The sequence below is a fragment of the Monopterus albus genome, unplaced genomic scaffold (assembly GCF_001952655.1).
Source record: "Monopterus albus unplaced genomic scaffold, M_albus_1.0 scaffold28.1, whole genome shotgun sequence".
NCBI lineage: Eukaryota > Metazoa > Chordata > Actinopteri > Synbranchiformes > Synbranchidae > Monopterus > Monopterus albus.
The window spans coordinates 1,994,581-2,015,461 of record NW_018127908.1 but is presented as its reverse complement, the minus strand read 5'-3'; the positions used below and the strand labels follow the sequence as shown (position 1 = coordinate 2,015,461).

General features: G+C 40.8%; 1 protein-coding gene across 1 annotated transcript in view; it reads right to left on the bottom strand.

Annotated features, from left to right (window-relative positions):
- The window catches only part of pbx1a (pre-B-cell leukemia homeobox 1a), a 45,409-nt gene that overhangs the window by 10,059 nt on the left and 14,469 nt on the right, over positions 1 to 20,881 (bottom strand). The window contains exon 3 of the mRNA XM_020595783.1: positions 3 to 93. Coding sequence (XP_020451439.1) covers positions 3 to 93 — 91 coding nt within the window. The remainder of the gene's footprint in view (positions 1 to 2; positions 94 to 20,881) is intronic.

The window sequence follows — 20,881 nt, the reverse complement described above, 5'->3', positions numbered from 1 at the left end:
GCCCGGCCACACCCTCCGCCAGAAGCATGTTGTCCAGTCGCATCAGCTGTGGATCTGGAGGCTCCTCCTCTTGGGCGCCTCGAATACTGAGCACTGTGGAGGACAGAGGAAGGTGACATCAATATAATGATATTGAACAGTCTAAATTGCGTTCTAAATGACTAACTTTTAAGATGGCTGAATAACGACTGAAAGAGCTTTAACCATTTCTCCTGCTCCGGCCTACCAAACTGAACTCCTTGAAATATGGCCGTCATTTTAATAGTTCAAGTCTGTGCCATAAAAACCTGGCAGCTAGGCAAGACCATAAAACTATCATTTCATTGATTCTATCATTTCATGTAAAAAAAAAAAATAAAAAATTAACACAGTCGTCCACCACAGTTCATCTTTCACCGGTCTCCTTGTGCTCACACTGTGTTTTGTTTCTATACTGAGCCTTTATTAGATTGTCAAATGTCGTCTATAAAGGAAAACAAACTCATAACACAAGTCAGTGGATTAATGCAAAGACATGTGGCTTGAATAAACGAACTGAGGAGATTACAGAGCTAAATCAACAGTAGATGAAGATACACAAACTGAAAATATCATGATGGTTTGAATAAAAACAGCAAAGAACAGTAAAAAGTTCATAATTCACTTTAAGTGAATTCATGATCATTGGGATCAATTATTTTAATAGTCATGACATTATCAAACCATCGAGCAGCAATAGTTTTTTCTCATCTAATTTAAATAATCCCCAAATTATACAAATACTATTATAGATTATACTGTTATACAAAACTATTATTGTAAATCAGCCTTCTACTACCACACCTGTAGCCCCAGTGCCATATTCACACTGTTGTAACCTTAATTTAACAACAATAAGGATGCCTTTATCACTGAGGTCTGTTTATGGCCTCGTCTGGAGGTTCGAATCTACACTGAATCTTCACACACCTCCAGGCAATCAGCTCTCAACTGACACTCAGCTCCCAAGGTGTAAAGAGTGAGCTGTAAACACAACAAAGGCAGACCCGCTGAGATAAACATGCACAAACAAAATACACACAAACTCTGCCAAAAATGCTCACAAATGCATTATTGCACGCATCCGCACACCTGCATATTTTGAGAAATATATGTGACACAGGCTCGACTCACATAAAAACAGTGCTGCTAACCTTTTCTGTAATGCTATTTTGACTATATTCTCTATAATTAAAAACATGCAGGTGTTTCACCATGATTTTTTATTTAGGATCAGCTGCCCTGCCTTGTCCTGCCACCAGAAGGCTCCCTTGGTAAAGCAGCTGAGTGTCCTGCTTTTCTCAGAGGTGCTGAAACAGCCGACCAGGTGCAGGCCTCCATTCCATCCACCGTCTTCAAGGACAAAGACAAAGCTCACACTGCCACAATATTTTTCATACAAACTTTAATTTACGCATCTATCAAAATGTTTCAAGAGGACAATCTAATACTACATACTCTCCGGCTCTTCCATGATGACTGCAGACAGTGAGGGTAAATGGCAGGTTGTGTGACAGAGCAGTAAAACCATATTGTAGCTCTCAGTCTCCAGTCACAGCGACGGCTCTTTTGTAATGAGGATATAGGGTTGAGTCGCCCTGTGACCTTTCTGGTGAGCATGGGGTCCAGATGGATTCCCAGGGCTACTGGAGAGATCGGCTATCCTAGCACTCCTCTTTTCAACCCCCCACCCCCTTTTCCTTCCCTCTCTTTTTCTCCTTCAGCAATAACATCATCCATTCCCATCAGCTCCAACACGTGAGCAAGCTCAGCTCAAGAGGCAAATGTCAATGGCTATCAGACGGCTGAAAAAGGTCAGGAGTTCAGATGGGGAGCAAATGCGCGCGTGTGTGGGTGGGCGGATAGGCATATCACATGTGCTGGTAGATGAATATGTGGATATTTTTCATGTGAATCGCACCAGCGGGAAATTATAACACTCGCCAATTTGATTCTGACAAAATAGTGGCACATTCCAACCAGAGGGGGAATCTAATGAGCCTAAGAGTGATTTATTCATTCCCTCCAAGTCCCCGAGTGCACAACTAAAAGCATGAAATGGATTAAATAAATACAATTAATAAGGAAAATCAAACAATTCACTGTGCTGAGGCATAATTACCCTAACCACAGCCATCAGCCTTCTTTATTTCTGTTCAGTAATAGCAATGAAATTGATTAGACCTCAATGCCAGTAGAGTGCTCATTGTGAACTCTGTAACCGTGGATTATACATTAACATAATCACCTGACAGAGGGAAATGCCCTCTATTACAATACATCACATGTTCCCAACACTTGTATAATAACACCAGAAACATTTTATAAGCAGTTTTGTAGTCCAAAGTAACACCAAAGACATGGAGTCTGTAATGGTCTGCGATTCTCTTATCCCATGAACAGTCACAGATTATTATCTATAAAAGGAAGATGGCCATCATCTCATCTTGATCATTACCGACAGACTTAATTGAACAATGAGAGGACACAATTCTCCTCTCTGTCACTTCCTCCCTCCCTTCTTCGTCTCTCCTTTCTTTTGTGCACACTCTTGTATAATTCCCTCCCTGAAATGTGGGGCACTAAACCCAAAAAGGCAAGCCATAAAAAATGAATACGTATCATAAACAATTCTCAAGGTGTTTCCTGAATAATGAATGGAATTCTATGAATAAGCTTTTGTTTCAGGTATTGACAAAATTAATTTCTGCTGCTTTACTTCCTTTAGAGCTGGCTCATGCTTATATTGCCACAGTGCCTGCTGTTTGCAGACAACGGGAGTGTAAATAAACATGACGATTAAGCCACCCACTCATACGGGGAGACTCGAGGTGCACACGCGTGCAAACGCACGACACAAACATACACTTTGTGCACAAATGCAACCACTCATATAGGTGCACACAAACACACAGGAAAATCTACAGCTATTCACATTGGCAGACTACCCTGAGCACCCAGCCTGGCGCCCTGCGAGTGCTTTTAAATGAAAACATGTTTAATTAATGATGTTGAAGTATTCTGTCACAATTAGGAAGATTTACTGTCAAACAAGGCAGCAATGATGTCCCTGACAGCCATGATGAAAGTTTACCCCTCTTGCCTCTGACTGGCAGCTAGCAGCCAACGCTGGACTGGTTCCATTTCCCATTTTCCCATCAGTAAAGCAACGCAATACACTCTATAGCATGGTTCGCATGATTCCAGAGAGGGTCAGGTAGCGGCTGTGCTCTCTATTGATTATGTGGGCACACGTCATCTAGGGTTTCAGCAGTTAATAAATCAGCCCTACTCCTGACACAACACTGTTTGTGTGTGTATGTGTGTGTGCGCGCGCGCGTGTGTGTGTGTGGGCTTGTCATGGACCAGACAGCAGGAGCGAAAGCGACAGCCACATGATAATGTAACATCACCACCATTCATCCCTGCCACACAGCATTCTGAGACAAAACAACAACAACCTAGGAACCTGAAAAAAAAGCAGCGTGATTTACAGCAGACATGACAAGTATCACTAATACAAATCCTCTCCTCCCTGCTCCGTCAAGGAGCTCAGCATCATACTCTCATCTGCATTTGACACAAGTCCAATAAAGCAGCCTTCATAAGCACTGTTCCATATTTTACACTGAACCACACGACAGAGGTAAACTACAGTGCTAAGCAATGCCATTATCATTACTGAGAACACTAAATGAATATTATGTGGCATTATATCCAATTTACTGTATATGTGGTCATTTCTACTAAACTGAATCTGGGCTTCAATAATGAAAGAGCAATCATCATGAACATACTAATTGTAGCTCACTATAAAGTCTATGCCATGAAAATAACTGCTGCATTCTACATATTGTGTTATTCAAAATAGTCTTAAAATGTTCTTTACTGTATTTGTACTCAACTGTTACTGAAAGCTAAACCCGTGGTGTGTCCATGAACTCATGGGAAACTTAAAAAGGCCCAAAATGTTCTTTCCATCATTAGATAAGCTGCTAAAAGTAGCGTTGGTGATTAATTTCATATCCATTTTTTTAATTAAATAAAAAATTACTGCTGTGTTTTTATAGCTAAAGCCAGTGAGCTATGGAATAGAAGGTATGCACAGCAGCTTTTGGCCACAAACGGAGACCGTATTCAAGAAGGTTACAGCTAAAAAGATGTTGGATGCTGCATGAAGTGAGACCAGAATTAACACTGGTGTGGCTTTTGAACGATGGTGACCGTGTTTCTGCTGGACAGGAGTCAGCCAGTGTGCGTTGTATTGTGTTGTGTGTGTGTTGTGTGGAGTGGCTAAATTGAGCTTCCTCTTTCTGGTTTTCCCAGGAATGTCAACTATACTGTAAAATGAGTACTCCTTCAAATTAGCATTGTCAGTCTTACTATGGACAGATAAAAACAAAAAGAATCAACACCAATGCCCCAACTTATGCTAACTCAAGTAACATCACTTGAGGTAATTCATTGCTCTTAAAATAAGCCACATTTAATTTTGCCCCACACACTAAAGGTAAACCACAGTGCTTAACAATGCTGTTGACATTACTGAGAACATTAACACAACATTGTGTTGCATTATATAATAATTTACTTACCATATGTGGTCCTCCCTACTGGATTCAACCTGAACTTTATGCATGGTAATTATGAAATTGCTAATCACAACTGACAATGACATCTATGACATAAAAACCGTTATATTCTCAACACTGTGTTGTTAAATTGTCTTAAATGTTCTGCACTGTAAACTTAAAGATAGATTTGTGGTCTATCCATGAACTCATGGGAAACTTCTCAGGCCCAAAATGTTCTCTCCATCACCAGATAATGGGAAGCTGTACAGCCTCAGTACACAAGGGCATAGTCATAAAGTACCTCTAAAACAGCTTTATGTTTTATCAACCAACTCGAGTATTATGTGAAGAAAGGGGGCAGAGCTGGAGTGTTGCATCTGACACAGGGTGGTGGTGGTGGTGGGGGGGGGATACCAAGGACAAGGAAGAACACCAAAGAAATACTGGAGGGACAGGCAGTGATGAGGAAATGTGGATGGTACAGGCAAGGAGGGAAGAGTGATGGAGGGAGAATGAAAGGCGAAAAATAGAAATGGAATAGGAAAGCGAGGTGTCAATTAAAAAAATGAACCCCAGTGCATTTGGGAGGTGACAGCTGGTGGGAGACGAGCTGACAGGCATCACATTAGGCGGATTTGGTGGCCGCTCCCCTCATCCCCTCCTTTTTTTCCCCTCCTCTCCCTCTGTCTCTCTCCCTCTCTGGCTTTCTCCACCGGCGATCGGCAGTTTCTCATGCGACAGTAGCGGCGGTGGCAAACGAGGCAAGAACTCAGCTTGGTGTTTCTCAGAACAAGTTCCCCCTGCAGCTACTCCTAATAACGGTAATTATCGTCATCATCTGAGGCTTAAGCAGGCCAGTTTGAGGCCTGAGGGGCTGGCCTGATAACGAGGCAGACAGCACCAGAGGAGAAGGCCATGCCACCAATGCAGAAAGCTCCCATTTAAAAGCCTTCATTAAAATAATTCATTATTCAAAATAGATAATATATTAGCCCCCCAGCTGTCAGTCTTTCTTAATGTGTCTTAAAATATATATCTTCTTGATTGAACCAAACTCATGCTCAGCCCATGCAGTTCTAGTGGCTCCAGGCTGCATCAGAAACTACGGTGGCTGAATAACTGAAGAGAAGTCACAGTGGAGCACTGAGCTGGCAGAGAGACAAAGACCTATCTAAGGTACACAAATGACAGAACACTGCAAAGTTTAGATAAAGCTTGGGCAGGGCTTTGTATCGTTTCAGTATTTTTGAGGTACTTTGGCATTTATTTGACAGTGGACAGATGACAGAGAGGACCCTGGAATTGAAACCCAGATTACAGCTACATGATCAGCATCTTAAAGGGCTCAAATTCCTCAACAGAAGTGCTTGTCGGGTGGCCGAGCAGCTTCGGAAACTGCACACTTTCAATGCCAGGGAGGCTACGTCCAACAATTTCTGTAACTTTCCAAAGGCAACAATCTGACATTCACACTCGTTTCAGGCAGCAGTTAGTCGTATAAACACTTGCTTTCTGACATGCTGAGACAACATGTTGTATGAAGCAGTTCTTTTCAAGCACCCATTACTATGCTACTTTTTGCAAGCTTCTTCAAACAGCCAGTAAAATACTCTTCTCATTTGATAAAATTTTTCTACAAACTCATTTTTGACTAAGAATTTGACCAATCAATATCAGTTCCTGATAATACTTGATTATTAGTAGTATTACTACTTATTACTTGATTCTGCAGGCACCTTTCAATTGGTACTCAACAAGTATTGGAGTTCCATACCCAGCCCAAAGCTTAGGAGGTCAGAATTACAGTATTTATTCAATTTGCTTTTTTTTTTTTTTTTTTTTTTTAAAGCCTTCCTTAAGGTATCAAAATTTGTTATCTGCTTCCACAAATAAATGCCAGCCTCTAAACAAATGACAGCCAGTGCAGTGATGCTGTTCTGGGCAACAGTTGGTGAGGAGGTGACGTGTGAAGCGATCAGAGCCAGGAGGAGATGGTCCATGACAGTTAGCATTCTGCCCTAACTGTTGCCCTACAAGTCCTCCCTATGCACATGGACAAGACATGAAACAAGAGGTCTGGTAACACAATCCTCCTCAAGTCCCTGTGGTGTGTGTTCCTGTGCATGGCACATTTCATAAGGCTTCGCTCTTTGACTGGTGATGAGTTTATGCGAAGGTAATTAACAGTAATTAATCCTTAATTACAGCAATTAGCAGAGTCGCAGTAAATTAAGCCACATCTGGAAGCACGGAACAGGGCTAGTCAAGTAGGGGTGGCGTTTTTGACAAGGAGGGAGAGGCAGAGACCATGTGACTGAGATTGTTTAGGTCTACCTGGGATGTCCTAGTTGCTATCCGTGCTCCACACAGTCGTTTGGGGCTCTGTGATGTGAGCTCAGAGGCGGGCGATGAGGCAGGGTCTGATGAATAAAGAACGCTGAGAGAGGAGGTTCATTTCTGAACAAAACTGTTTCAGCTCAGGGAGAAAAGATCACTTACGCTACCATGCAAGGACACCCGCCATATGGCTGCTCATAGATATAGACTCATAGCGCTCACGGTTCTGCCTCACTGTGCTCGGCTTCTCTCGACAGCATGTGAACATGCGTTTTACACAACATCACTAGAAAGCAGAGCTGGCTTGCTGCTTGCCCCTTTGGAAGAACAAAAGTACAGCCACTAAATTCATCATTACTATCCTGTATGGAGTCCAAGCAGTCCCATGGTTCTGTACTATCCTCCACTATTGAAAAAACATTCTGAGTGGTTACTTAGATTATCCCATGTTGCATTTCACCTCCACTGGGAGCAATATCTTCCATGATGACACTACTTCTCTCTATAAAGCACAGGCAGTCATGGAGTGCTTAGAATAGCATGATAATAATGTTAGCCATATGCTGTTGCCTCTTCTTGTCTTTACTATCTTTAAATACGATCCAAACTGAGCATCTGTGTATTTACAGGTGAAGGTGTTAAGTCAGAAAGTAAATATCCTAGACAAAGAGAATGAACTGACAGCATTCTTGTGTTCTAAGCTGTAATGCTTTTCAACATTACCTCCTTTTTGCAAAGATTTTATCAGTTAAATCAGTGGCAGTTTTTGTTATTTATTTTTAAGCTTCTTTCATTTCTAAGCAGTTGTACAGCAGAGGCCACAAGCTCTCAACAAGTTCATATCATACTTCCACAAAATTACAAAGGACTTTTCTGTTGTCCCATGACAAACCATGACAACACTAAAAAAGATCAGTATACTGACAATGTGGTAGAGAATGACATTACAGAGCTTTAACAGGGCTGCAACGGGTAATTTTAATCCAGGACTGTGGCTCTCAAATATTTCGGTCAATCTGCAGGTCATCCTCCCAAATGAATAGTTGTTCTGGCTATAACATTTCACCAAAAAAAATTGAGAAAAATGGTCATTATAAATTGTAATAAATACATTTAAATTGCTTATTTTAGCCAACCAAATCTCCAAAATACAAAGATGTTTAATTGACAATATAACAAAGAAAAGTATCAATCCTCACATTTATGAAGCTAGAACCATTATTTCAGTGGTATTAATAGTTTGGGTAAATTCATTTTTGAAACAGTAGAACAGCAAAAATCTTTACATTTGTGTAGTGAAACCAGCAAATGTTTGTCATTTTTACTTTATTACTAACTTAGCTGATTAATTACGTAGCTGTAACGGAGCAGCTCCATTTCATACACTCTGAGCTACATGGTCAAATATTCTTGTTAACATCTGCTTGTAACCTGCTCGGAGCACACATTGGTGATGAATTTTTGGATCCCCCCGCCCTAAAAAAAAAATCAGTGGTAGAAATTTTTGCATAAACAAAACAGAGTATTTAAATTAAATGCCTCACCCAACACTACCAGAACTGCTCTAATGTAGGTATGATGCAAATAATATCTGACTAGATGAGAAGCTGCAGCTTCTACTTCATTGGGAGCAAAATCAAAACAATGATTCACCATGATGCTGAATGAACTCATGTGTGTTTTGTTGTGTGTGTGTCTGTTGGAGAGGTCAACTTGGGACAAAGGTTCAGAACCTTTACAATAAATGTGATGATGCAATGGCTGTATGGAAAGAGAGAGGCACAGAGAAACACAGAGGCAGAGAGGGAGTGTGTTTACAGCAGAGGTAGTGGTCCAGGCAGTCTAAGTGGCCTGGCTGGCAGGCGTACCACACCACTAGCGGATAAAGCCTAGTCATTAATCACGGGCCTGTGGGATTGTCCCACTGTAACAGAATACTGGGTCAGAGGGAGCTCCTGCTGTCAATCAGCACTGAAATGTGTGCGTGTCTGAGCAGAGTGGGACCGTAAGTGGGGGAGTGTATTTTTGATGAGAATGTGTCATTTTGCCTCCAGCTACAAAAAGCATATAATACTTAGGAATTAATACATTAATGGAAACACCAGTGTGCAAGTGTTAGATGTCATTTACATGAAAAACATATCGAGTGATCCAGTGGGAACGAAAGCAATATTTTCTGCTCTAAAAGTTGAAGCTTGATTTTAAAAAATAAAGACAATGCTGATCTATGGAAATGGAGAAAACCAATATAAAATGCAGACAGCCCTGTGGTATCAGCAGCACTCATCAGTATCCCATTCAAATGAGAGGCGTGTGTATGACATGGGTCTGCTGAATTCAGTTTTTCACAGGTTCACATACTGTCATCACCATTCACAAACACAAAGACATTTAACTTGCTGACACATTGAGATTGGAAACCAGTATGGGTCTAACCCGGGTCACTGTGTTGATCTCCTGAGAACATTCTTCTGCCAATGCACCCTATACACGTAGGACTACATGTATATATGTACACATGCAGCTGGTGTGATGACTACAACACACCAAGTCTTTGAGCAGGGAGGTCGGAGAACCTGTGTCAACTATGAAAAACAGAACAACTCAGCAACACAGAGGTTTTCCATCAGATACATGAAAATGCAGCTGTGCAGTTTGTTTTTATAAACCCCTGATCACTGCTGTACTCGCTGCTCTTCTGCAGCTGTATTCAAAGGACATGCAGCACTTGCATTGATGCTGTGGTCAGCTCTGCCAATATAGTGAAGTGTACATGTACAGTACTGTGCAGACAGGATGTACCTGCCCTACTCTGCTGAAAGATCAATAAAACACTATATCTACTATGCGGCTATAAAAAGAATTCAGTGACATGTAAAACTTCAAAAAAGCTCGAACTGCAGCATTATCAAATGAAATCACCTCACCTATATTTATGTACAGCTGCTGTGCCATATCTTGGCTAATGCCAGTGGTGTAACCCATATTTCCCATCCCATTCCATACTGATTTGTATGCAGACTTTTAAAAAATGTTGAACGTTTGCTTTGCAAGCTGAATATCCTAACGTTGTCTTCAGGGGTTGAACCTGTGCAGATGGCACTGAGACACTGAAAAGAAGAAGTAGTGCTGGTACAGAGCCACAGTGTGCAGCACAACATCCAGCAGTCAGACAGCTGTAACCATGGAAACAGCGTCAAATGCTCCATCAGGAGTCCATTCATTCATTTTAACCAGTTCATCAAGTGGTGCTGAGAGCAAAAGACTGCAGAGCCATGTCAACAAAGATGATCATCCAAACACTGTAATTGTTTTTTTTCTATTGTTGAAGTAAGATTTAAATATTTAGTTTTATAAATATACTACTGTACAACTTGCACGTTATTGCATGTACTTCTTTTTTTTTTGCAAAAAAATGATGGGAATTCAGAAAAACATGCTCTTTAAAAGAACTGTAATTGTTTCTTCCTACTTTAGTACCCTGGTACAAAGTTACAACACCAAGACAAGCTCATTTTAAATAGTACATCTCTACCTGAAAACCATCAACTCTTTTAGAAACTGAAATATAAAAAAACAAACAAACAACAGATATAAAAACAAACAAAAGAAATTCACCTTGAAACTCAGAGGATGCTTTTCTTCCCCTGCAGCACTGCATCTTTTCCCACTGTACATCTCTACTTAAAAAACACATATATATGTGCGAATGTGTATCTGTATTATGTGTATGAGCCGTTGATACATACATCTGGGTATTAGCACACACATCCATGTTTGTTACATTATTTGAGTACAAACAACACGAACAAACCAACAACAGATCAGACCAACAGAGAAGCAACCTGCTTCCTTTTGTCTCATTCACATGTTTTGTAATAAGTAATAATGTAAATAATAAAAATGTAATGAGTCAAAGTTGTTAACTTTTAAATTATGGTTGCCGATGAATTGTAGCCCTAATTTAACTTTCCTGCACAGAGAGATGACAGTATGGTTACCCTATTAAAACTATTTGGCAACAAATGACTATCTTCTTTTTGCCATAGTATTTTAGCATCATCAGGTTTACAGTATATGAATTTAGCCTAATAATACATTGTAGGCTTCCACTTCCTAAACTGGATTGAGCTGCAGCTCACTCCCGGCCCCCTGGGTGAGACAGCAGTCGTATTCTGTCGGTCAGCCTCTACACACCTGCATCCCCAGCTGGACCTCTAATCCCACCCCCACCTTCTCCCTCCCTTCCCCCAGCTCTACAGCGCTCTACTCCCAGCTGCCTGGGCTATTTATAGGCCCTGTTTCATTTCCACACCTGCAGGGAGGCTGAGTTGTCACAGTGGGCCCACAGAGCCTCTCTGGAATACTGCATGGGAATGAAAATGCACCTTGCTGATGCAGGAACTTATTCTTGTCACTCTCTCCCTGTGGACTCACATGATGCTATTTTGTTGTGGATGTGCAGTGCAGTATGTGGTGCAAAGATAACACATAAAAAAGAATCCATGTAAATAAGAATCCCTGGTGAGGAGTGTGAGGTTTATTGACATGAATCACACTTCCTGTATAATCACACTGGCGAGAAGTGTTATCAGTGCATGCCCTCGCAGCAGTCTGCATGGACATTACTCTTGTACAAAGTAAACTAACTAGGTAATGCTAAGTGCAACAACACACCGAAGTTCCTATTTTGCTCCTACATTTCAGGGGTTTTTTTTTCTGTCATGCTTTTCTCTCTGGATGTAGTGGGCTGAGGATCCAGTCAGCGGATTACATTATCAGTCTGACCTAGTTGCCAGCTATCTCCTGAGACCTGAGGAGCCTGGCTTTCTGCACAGCCTTCCGCTGCTACAACACGCACACTGTGTAACTTTAATTTATCAGGGGGAAGAGGAGGGAGAAATGTGACAGGTTGACAGTTCTCTTTGCCTGCCACTCTGAGCACTCCCTCTCCCCACAGTGAGCTGGTTAAGGGTCCTTGCTATAGAACAGTGCATTACTGAGAGTGACTTTTATTCAGTGCTGGAAACTCATCACCAAACCCCCTTATTAATGTATACACTGAAGGCAAGGGTTGCAGACAATGATGTGATTCACACTGTGGGAAAAGGAGCTGAATTTCAGTATTTTCTTCCTTGATTGAAATATCAAAAAAAAAAAAAAAAAAAAAATCAAATACAGCATTGTTCATGCTCATACTTACTTGTCTCCAGCTGTGGTAGAAGTATTCAGGACATACACTTACATAAAAGTAACAACACCACCATATAAAAATACTGCATTACCAGTAGAAGTCCTGAGAATTTTACTTAATTATAAGCAGTGGTGAAAGAAGTACTCAGATACTTTATGTAAGTATAAGAAGCAATACCACAGTGTAAAAATGCTCTGTTACAAGTAAAAATCCTGCATTCAAAATGTTACTTAAATAAAAGTCCAAAGTATTAGCATCAAAACATACTTAGAGTAATAAAAGTTAAAGTACTTTTTATGAAGAATGGCACGTTTAACACTATCATATCACTGAATTGTAACTACGGATGCTTTATTGTGTACATCACATTTAATGTTGCAGCTGGTAAAGGAGGTGCTAGTTTTAATTTGAAGTACTTTACATCCTGTTGAGTAGCATGTGAATTTTCCACCAGAGATCAGTAAAGTCTTACAATTATACTGTAATTTTTGTTGATCTGGTTTTGAAAAGTAACTAGTAACTAAAGTTATAAAATCTCTGTAGTGGAGTAAAAAGTAAAGTACTCTATTTGTAGTGAAGTCAAAAGTATGATGTAGCACAAAATGAAAATAGTAAGAAGTACAGAAACCTCAAAATTGTACTTACATGCAGAACCTGAGTAAATGTACTTAGTTACTTTCTACCATTGATTATAATAACAGAAATATTATAAACACATTTTAGGCTACTTAATATATTTTCAAAAAAGCACTTATTATACAGAATGGGCCTTTCACTGTCAGATTACTGTACTATTGTTACTGTTGATGTGCTAACATTTAAACAATAATTAACTCTTGTAAGTAGAGTTTTTTTTAGCTGATTTTTAATACTGTTGGGTTTAACAGTTTATTCTATGACAATGCTTCCTGTTTTATAAACTTATTATAGGTTTACTATGCTACTATAGCTGTTAAACATACAAAGTGCTATATTTTCCTGTGAAATGTTGTAGAGCAGAAGCACAAAGTAATAAGGCCTGTACTTGAATAAAGGCCTTTACTTATACTGGTCATACTAGAAGAATTATGATAGTATTATAAAACAGTGCACCAGTAGGGTATTTTCATATTTCCTTAAGAATACGGCCTCCATCCTGGGCAACTGGTGTTCACTTTTTTTCATCAAATCAATCATGTAGCAATTAGTCAAGAAAGGGAATTATTTAGGCATTCAAAAGAAACAATTTGGAGCCTGTTATTCGAAAAGCACAAAGGACTTAAAATCACAAAGGAGTTTGCAGTAGCAGAATTAAAGTCATGACACACTCATTCATGTGAAAGGCAGTGCGATGGCAATATACTCTGAGAACAAAAGACTGAACTAATCAGCAGGCAGATTAAAAAATTAAAATGGAGTTTGCAACAAAGGGAGCGCTGACGTCCAGAAAAGCAAAAGAACAGATGAGAGTAGAACAGATTCTGTACAACTCCAGAAAATAAAACCTTGGAGGAGGAATGAAGAATGGATTCAGGAGAGAGAATATTTATTTATGCCCCTCACTGAGTGTGTGGTGATGATCAGCCAAACAGCAAAATATGCTGAACTAATTTTTCACTTGTTAACAGTCACTGTCTCTACTGTCTTGAATCTGACAGTTTAGGTTGAACATCAACATTTCACACACCGTATTTAGGCTGAGCAGAAACGTACATACAAACCAGAGATATAGGTGAAACACTACTTTTTGGGTCATGACTGCTTCTCCCAGACTGAGGGGGAAAAAGCTTATATGGTTTTTCTGTAAAAATCTAGGGGGTGGAGGTGGTGAAAGATGTGTGGCTGCCAGATTAGGCTACAGCCTGTGCCAAGGTTATAAACAGGCTGTTATCAGGCTTCCAAACAGAATAATCCTCCCTGTATCAGCGCCCAAACATATGGGGCCACACAAAGCAGCAGCAGCCCCTGACAGACACCCCCTTTTAATTACACAGAGGAGGGGGGCAGGACCTTTCTCCCTGTGCCTTTCCCTTTTCTGCTTTAGCTTCTCTCTGTCTGTCTGTCTAGGAAATACACTGTTTTAAGGAGGAAGCACATCATCTTGTATCTCATTAACATTACAGACATTGAATAAGAGCCGAAACAACAGGCAAATTGAACTACTACAATTTTGATAAGTTATTGTAGTTTTTCATTCTCTACAATTTCATCTCCTAAACTGTGATCTCAAATATGTGGCTTTTTTTTGATCATATGTGGTAGTAAACTGAAAATCTTTGGGTCTGAATGGATGACCAGACATTAGGTGTGCTTTAGGAAATTGTGTTGAATGTTTCAACATTTTCTTTTCTGACATCTTAACAACAAACAACAAAAGATTAAATAAACAGAGTTTTATCAATAATATAAATAATCACTCTACAATTTGCTGGGTATTTTCCTAATTTGTAGACTAATAAATTGTAAGAATAACTAATAATAAAAACCCCACAGCTCTATTTATAATCCTGGACTGCCATTCTACAAGATTCCCCTCAATGACAGCATGTATGTGGTATTTTTGGATATTATTAAAAAAACTGTGATGGGCACCTTTCAATATTAGTTGCATTTTCTGTTGAAAAATATATTAAAAAAGTAAGAGACATGTACTCTAAAATAAACCTTTATTTACAAATTATTGGAACTAACAAAACCATGTCAATATGTTCCAGTCAGGTCTCAGTCGCTGGGGGACTCTCCTCCCAACTGAAAGCAATAAATTTCTTGATATTTTATATACCGAGTACAGATTTTAAAGTCTTGTTCAATAAAGTTTAAATGTCACAATGGTGTAATAATGGGGATCATATAAATGCTGGGCTTGGAAAAGCTATGCAAAAATGATGGCGTCCCTTTCCGCTTGTGTAATAAAGTTTTATTTGGCTGAATCGGCCAATAAACGTGGGCTTTGAAGGTTGTCAATGGGGAGTAATTGGTGTGTTTTACAGGAGCAATCATATTTCTCTGAAGCTTTTTTCATAAGGCGTGAATGACTCTTGACAGCGACACAAGGAGAATCTTCTTGTTAGGGATGTGAGTTCCACACCACCCTTCAACTACTGTATAACAGCAGGGCATATAAAAACTGAGGTGAAAACACATCTGCAAAACCAATACACAGCAGGTAAATGGCACCACAAGATAAATATGCAGCTCCGGTCATCAGTGCTGCAAACCCCTTCGTTGGGATTTTACATGAACGGTCAGTGATACACAATAACAGTCCAGCAGCAGCAGCAGAGCCCATTTCACACCCCCAGACAACGGACAGAGTGTAGACCTTAATGACGTCCAATCTTCCCTGTCAAGCCAGGCTGGAGGCTCACTGGGGCAAAAATCGACCGACAGCTCAGAGTGCTGTTAACCGGCTTTGAAGACTCCTTCTGATGCACAAATGCACCTTTATAGGCAGCAAAAAGCATGCTATCGCTCTCTTTCCCCAAAATTAAAGATTAGACATTCATGGTCCATAAAGGAAAACAAATACAGATTCCCAAACCTTCTCCCACACGGTGGCCTGAAGCTTGAAATGCTGGCTTTTTAAAATACAACTTTTGGTCTGAAGGCAATTTTTGTTTTGATAAAAATCGCAGATATAAGGTGTTTCATCATGCCTACTGTAGTAGGACATAAAAGTCAACCTCTGTAATGATTCGTAAACAGAGACCAAAGACAATTACCATCTCGAGGAAAATAAAAGGAGGTATCTGTATTTTGCCATTGACAATTCGCTTTGAGATCTGAAGGTCTTTTCATCTACGTGCTTTTCAAACGATCTCTGTCTGAAGTCAGTTTCTTTTTTGATTAAGACTGAACTATAAAGATGTGTTGCATTGACATTTGTAAGACATAAAATTTATGACTACCGCCATGATCTTTTTAATCAATCAAAGTCAAGCATCACCTTGATAAAACAAAGCAGTAGTTCTTTAAATCACCTGAAGATCTCAAAGGTTCCTTAAAAAAAGACAACACATTAAATAAAAACAAAGAAGAAGTCAAGGAGTTTTGTTTTTGTCATCAGGTTTAGGCGAGCTCTTTGATTTGCTTTCACAGCTGGAGAAGCATTTGGTAAGGAAATATCTGAGTGCAGCTGTAAGCCAGAGTGTCAGTGCCTATCCATACCGGTAGGTAAGGCCCAAAATAATAATCAAACACTCCTGCCTCTTTGGAGCAACGCTGCCAGCACCACAGAAAAACAGACAGACAAACACAATGAGTATCTCCACAGCCCTGCTCTGACAGGAGACGCTGGCAGAGTCGGGGTAAACGGACGGTGCGCTGCGGCACGGCAGCCCCTAATGATCTCCCCTCTGTTTCAGCGGACTGAGAAAAGCCATTACCTCCCGCCACATTACCCTGCCATCCCTCACATGGTGGATGACTCCTCTCTCCCATGAGTACCTTGCTGCAGTCAGGGCTGGCAGTGCTCACCTTCTTACCGCCTCCTCCTCAACCCCGTCCACCCTCCTCCCTCTGAGACCCCCAGCTCTATACATCACATTTAACACTTTGACACTAACAGTCTATAATGTTTCTATTCTACAAAATCACTCTGCCAACTCCAGGATAGCAGAGCAGAGTCTGAGGAAAATAAATACCACTCTCAGCCGTTGGCAGTAAATTCTAAAGGAAAAAGAAAAGTACAAAAAGAGCCTCTTATACACTCCTCCTCTTCACCCAGCATAGAAGAGGTCCTCTGGCTGCAGTGGAACTGAAGGATCATTTCAATAGATACATGTTACAGCTTCTACTGACAGCACCAGCTCACACTTTACATGGAGGATTGCCAAAGTTGCATAGAGCAGCCACAGAACCATATTTTCAGACACATCAACACTCCATGAGAGCACTTTATAGCTGTATGAGAGAAACATTTCACTACATTAAATTATTAAAATAAAAAAAAATGGCATGAATAACTAAAACCAGCCTGAATAAGTGATGTGATAAGACAGACTTGATGCATGACCTTTGAAAGTGTCTCACTGTGTCAGCAGACGAAAAGAGAGGGACGTACTTTAAGGACTAAATGACCAAATAGTGGCTAAATTGTAGAAAAAGAAAAAGAATAGAACATTTTTTAAAAGGCTATAAATGAAACATGCCAGGAAAGATTAGTCTAGTCAAAAACAAAGAAGAAACAATAAACAGAAAGTTCTCACACCTCATTACATTACAATTTGTTTCTTTTGTCTCCCTCTTTAATATAAGTGTTTACTTGGGCAAAATCCAATCATTTCATTCTCTCACAGCGTATTTCATGTATATAAACAAACATTTGCTCGACCTCACTGGAGTATTAGCTTTAATGTATCGTCAGCAAGCTCGGCTTTGAGAGGGCATTAATTTCAATTCGCCGATTTAAACACTCCAGTTTGTCGCAATCCTTCATCGCAGTATGCCACCAAGTCAACACACACAATGGGCCTATTTTTCAATCTAATGGCAGAGCCTTCTCGCCATTAGAGAAAAAACACTGCCTTTGAACAAGCCACTCAAAATGTAAACCTGCATTTCAGAATGAATTTGAATAATTAATTGAAAGTTAAAACAGACATGAACCCCAAGAAACAGGCTGGCAACGGCAGCTTGGATATATATTTTTGTTACCCTGAGGCCAAAAGATCTCTCATCTCAGAAAGCTGGAAAATCTAGTCTTTGAGGATAGAGTGTGTAATCTCTCGTGAATCTAATGAAACAAAGTAAAAGATAATGCCACATTTCATCACATCGGCGGCAGAGAGCTTCCTCTGGCTTGCCCTTGAGGTGGCAGGAATCCATAATCTGAGGAAATCACTCTTTTTATGTAGTTGAGGTATCACAAGCCGCTGTTTGACCCGACTCTCAAGACAGCTGATTTATGAGCAGATCTGAGACTTCAAGCCAAAAGTCTACACCTCTCCTTCAATGATTTATTTTTAAGAAATCAGTTTTCTGGGAAAAAAACAACCTATTAGGAGTCTAACCACTGTCAGCATAAAAAAACATAGATAGAAAATGGCCCTTCATTTAATAAACTACAAACACAGTGACAAAACAAGCCACAAATACATAGTATATCAAGCATCAATGTATATTAGACAATGGATAAGACATTCTTGTCACCAAATGTTATTGCAACATTGCATATTTACAGCCTTTAATTTCTCATTTACGTCAAAATCACACATTTATGGAAGCCACCTCTCCTCCTGACTTGTCCTTGGCTCTTTCCTCTGCAGTGAGCTTGTCTTTACTATTTAATTAAGCCACTACGGCCATTACATTAATAATTGAGTGTGAGAGGAGACCCAGGGCAGCCGCAGGCTCTGGCGCGTTGGGCTTCCTGGTGAGGAGTGTATTAAAAATGTGTGTGTTTATGTCCCCAGGGCGTCTGTCCTGGCTGCATAAAATTGAATTGGTTATATCTAATATATCATCCCCTAAGGGTGGCTGGCTGGGTGGGTGGGGAGAGGAAGGGAGAGCTGGGATGGTCGCATCCTGCCGGCAGGGAATGAGTCCGATCTTAGAGATTCAGAGAGACGCATGAGGCCGTGACGTTAATGTCCCTTAGAATCAAATCGATGGCTGTCCGACTCCTCAGCGTACATGGCCTTAAGCTAGGAGCCCAAGACAAGCTCAGAACCAGATTAAACCCACTCGTTACCACAGTCTTTGTTCACTTCTGGTGTCTGGTGATGCATTCAGTGCATCAGTGAGAATGGGTGGAGGATTTCATATGAAAACAGATTACAACCACATACCAAATACAGGCAAGAAAGAAGCATTCATACAGATACTAAGAGGATGAATGCTGGTGACAATGTGAGTGTCTGAATGTAGAAAAACATCACTCATGATCCCTCCTTTGGGGCTGCCTGGAAATACACTCTCCCTCGCTGTCTTTCCTCACCTCTCCTCTTATCTGCCTCTCCCACCATCCCCCACTCCACCTCCACATTCAGCCAGCTCCATGGCTTTATCCATCTCTGCACCTTTAAGGCCTCCAGACTCCAGAGGAATGAGCATTTTAACACCACCATTAAGGTCAGGGCCTAAATTATTGATCTGCCACCTCTATCAGCATAACGGTCACGTAGCCAGTATCACAATCTAACCCTGCCGCCCTCGGCCAGCTCGATGCAGCTCCCTCAATTAGAGAGAGATTCTCATTACAAAGAAAGACAGCGAGAGCAAGAGGGAAATTAGAGGGAGAAAGAGAGCGAGAGAGGTCCATTTCATATGAGAAAAAAGGGGGACAGCAGGCATTCTTTACACCCACGCTCCTCCCTCCAATCCACCTCCTCCTCCCCCTTGAATTCGCCCATCATCTCCCCAGACAAGACCCAAAGATGACAGGTCTTATCCTCACCAAAATGCGGGCGATAAGGCAGCTGTAAAAGAATAATAAAAGAATAATGCATAGAGGATGAAAGAGGAAAGTAGACAGGGAGTGGGGCAGAGAGAGGGAGGCAGGAGGGGGCAGCAACATAAATAAAGATGCGGCACAGTTGGGCTGGATCTCCTAATGAATTCGGAAGGTCCTGGATCAATAACATCAGCACATCACAAATGCCAAAGGAGCTTTCGACTTTGAGCTCAGCTTGAAGAAAAACAGACATTTACCGCATGCTTCTGCTCTGCGAAAATGGCTGAAAAATGACAGAATGAATCAAAAATTGTCTTTGCAGATTGAATGAAATGGCAAAGATCGTGTTTGTGTGTGATGCAGCAGCAGCGAGGAGCATCCGGAAGCAGGAAGCAGCCTTGATGCTTGGTAATGGTTGATTTCCACCTAGGAGATGCGGCGATAGGGGCCGTGCTATCAGTGCTATTAGCGATACTGATGACAGATGGTTTCTTTGTCTCTATTCAGATTTATTTTCACAGCTGTCTGAGGAAAAAAAAAACACTGAGTACATCATTACCCAGTACAAACAGCCTGAAATGAAACAACCCCTGACACGATGGTCAAACTGTTTGCTGAAGATCTATGGGTGAAAAAAATTGGAGAATGTCTTAGAAAATGTTTTGGCAAAGAGTCTGATAGAAGTGGATCAAAGCAGACATTTAACTTGGGTCTCGGAAAACGTGCCCTCTCTCCCCATTCGCTCATACACAATCATGGCCTAATGGCATTCCATTAACATAATTGCCAACATAACTAGTGTTCCGTGTCTGAGAGCCATTCCCTGACTACACGAGAAAAAAAACAGAGAGATGAGAAGAGATGAAATTGAGCCAAACTGGGACCATCCCCAAAATCATATTGTGGGTGTTCAAGCTGGATCCCCCCTCCTCCTCACCCGCTTTTCAAAACTACAGTGCTTTGTAGAGACCCCCTGGGAAGACTCTGGCATCTCAAGGAATGTGATGCCAGTGTGTGTATGTGTGTTTGTGTGTGAGGGTACATGTTTGTATGCAGCACAGATAGCGGGTGGAAGCGCAGAGCTTCCTGCACATCTTGGTAGCTGCCTCAGCGTTCAAAGATTGGACCCCGACACATGCCTCACACCAAACACAACCTGCCAGGCAAAATGAAATTCCCATTATTTTTAATTAATCCCTAATTAAAATATATTACTCCACAGATTCCACAAATCTCTCTTAATATGCAAATGTGGCTAATTCAAGGATATTTACATATCATTAATTAAGGCAGGCACATTCTCTTAGTCTAATGAGCTGTGGCCTGGGTCTGCCAAGGAAAACTAAACGTCGGGCTCAGGAGTGAGTAAGCACAGCCACGCGGGGG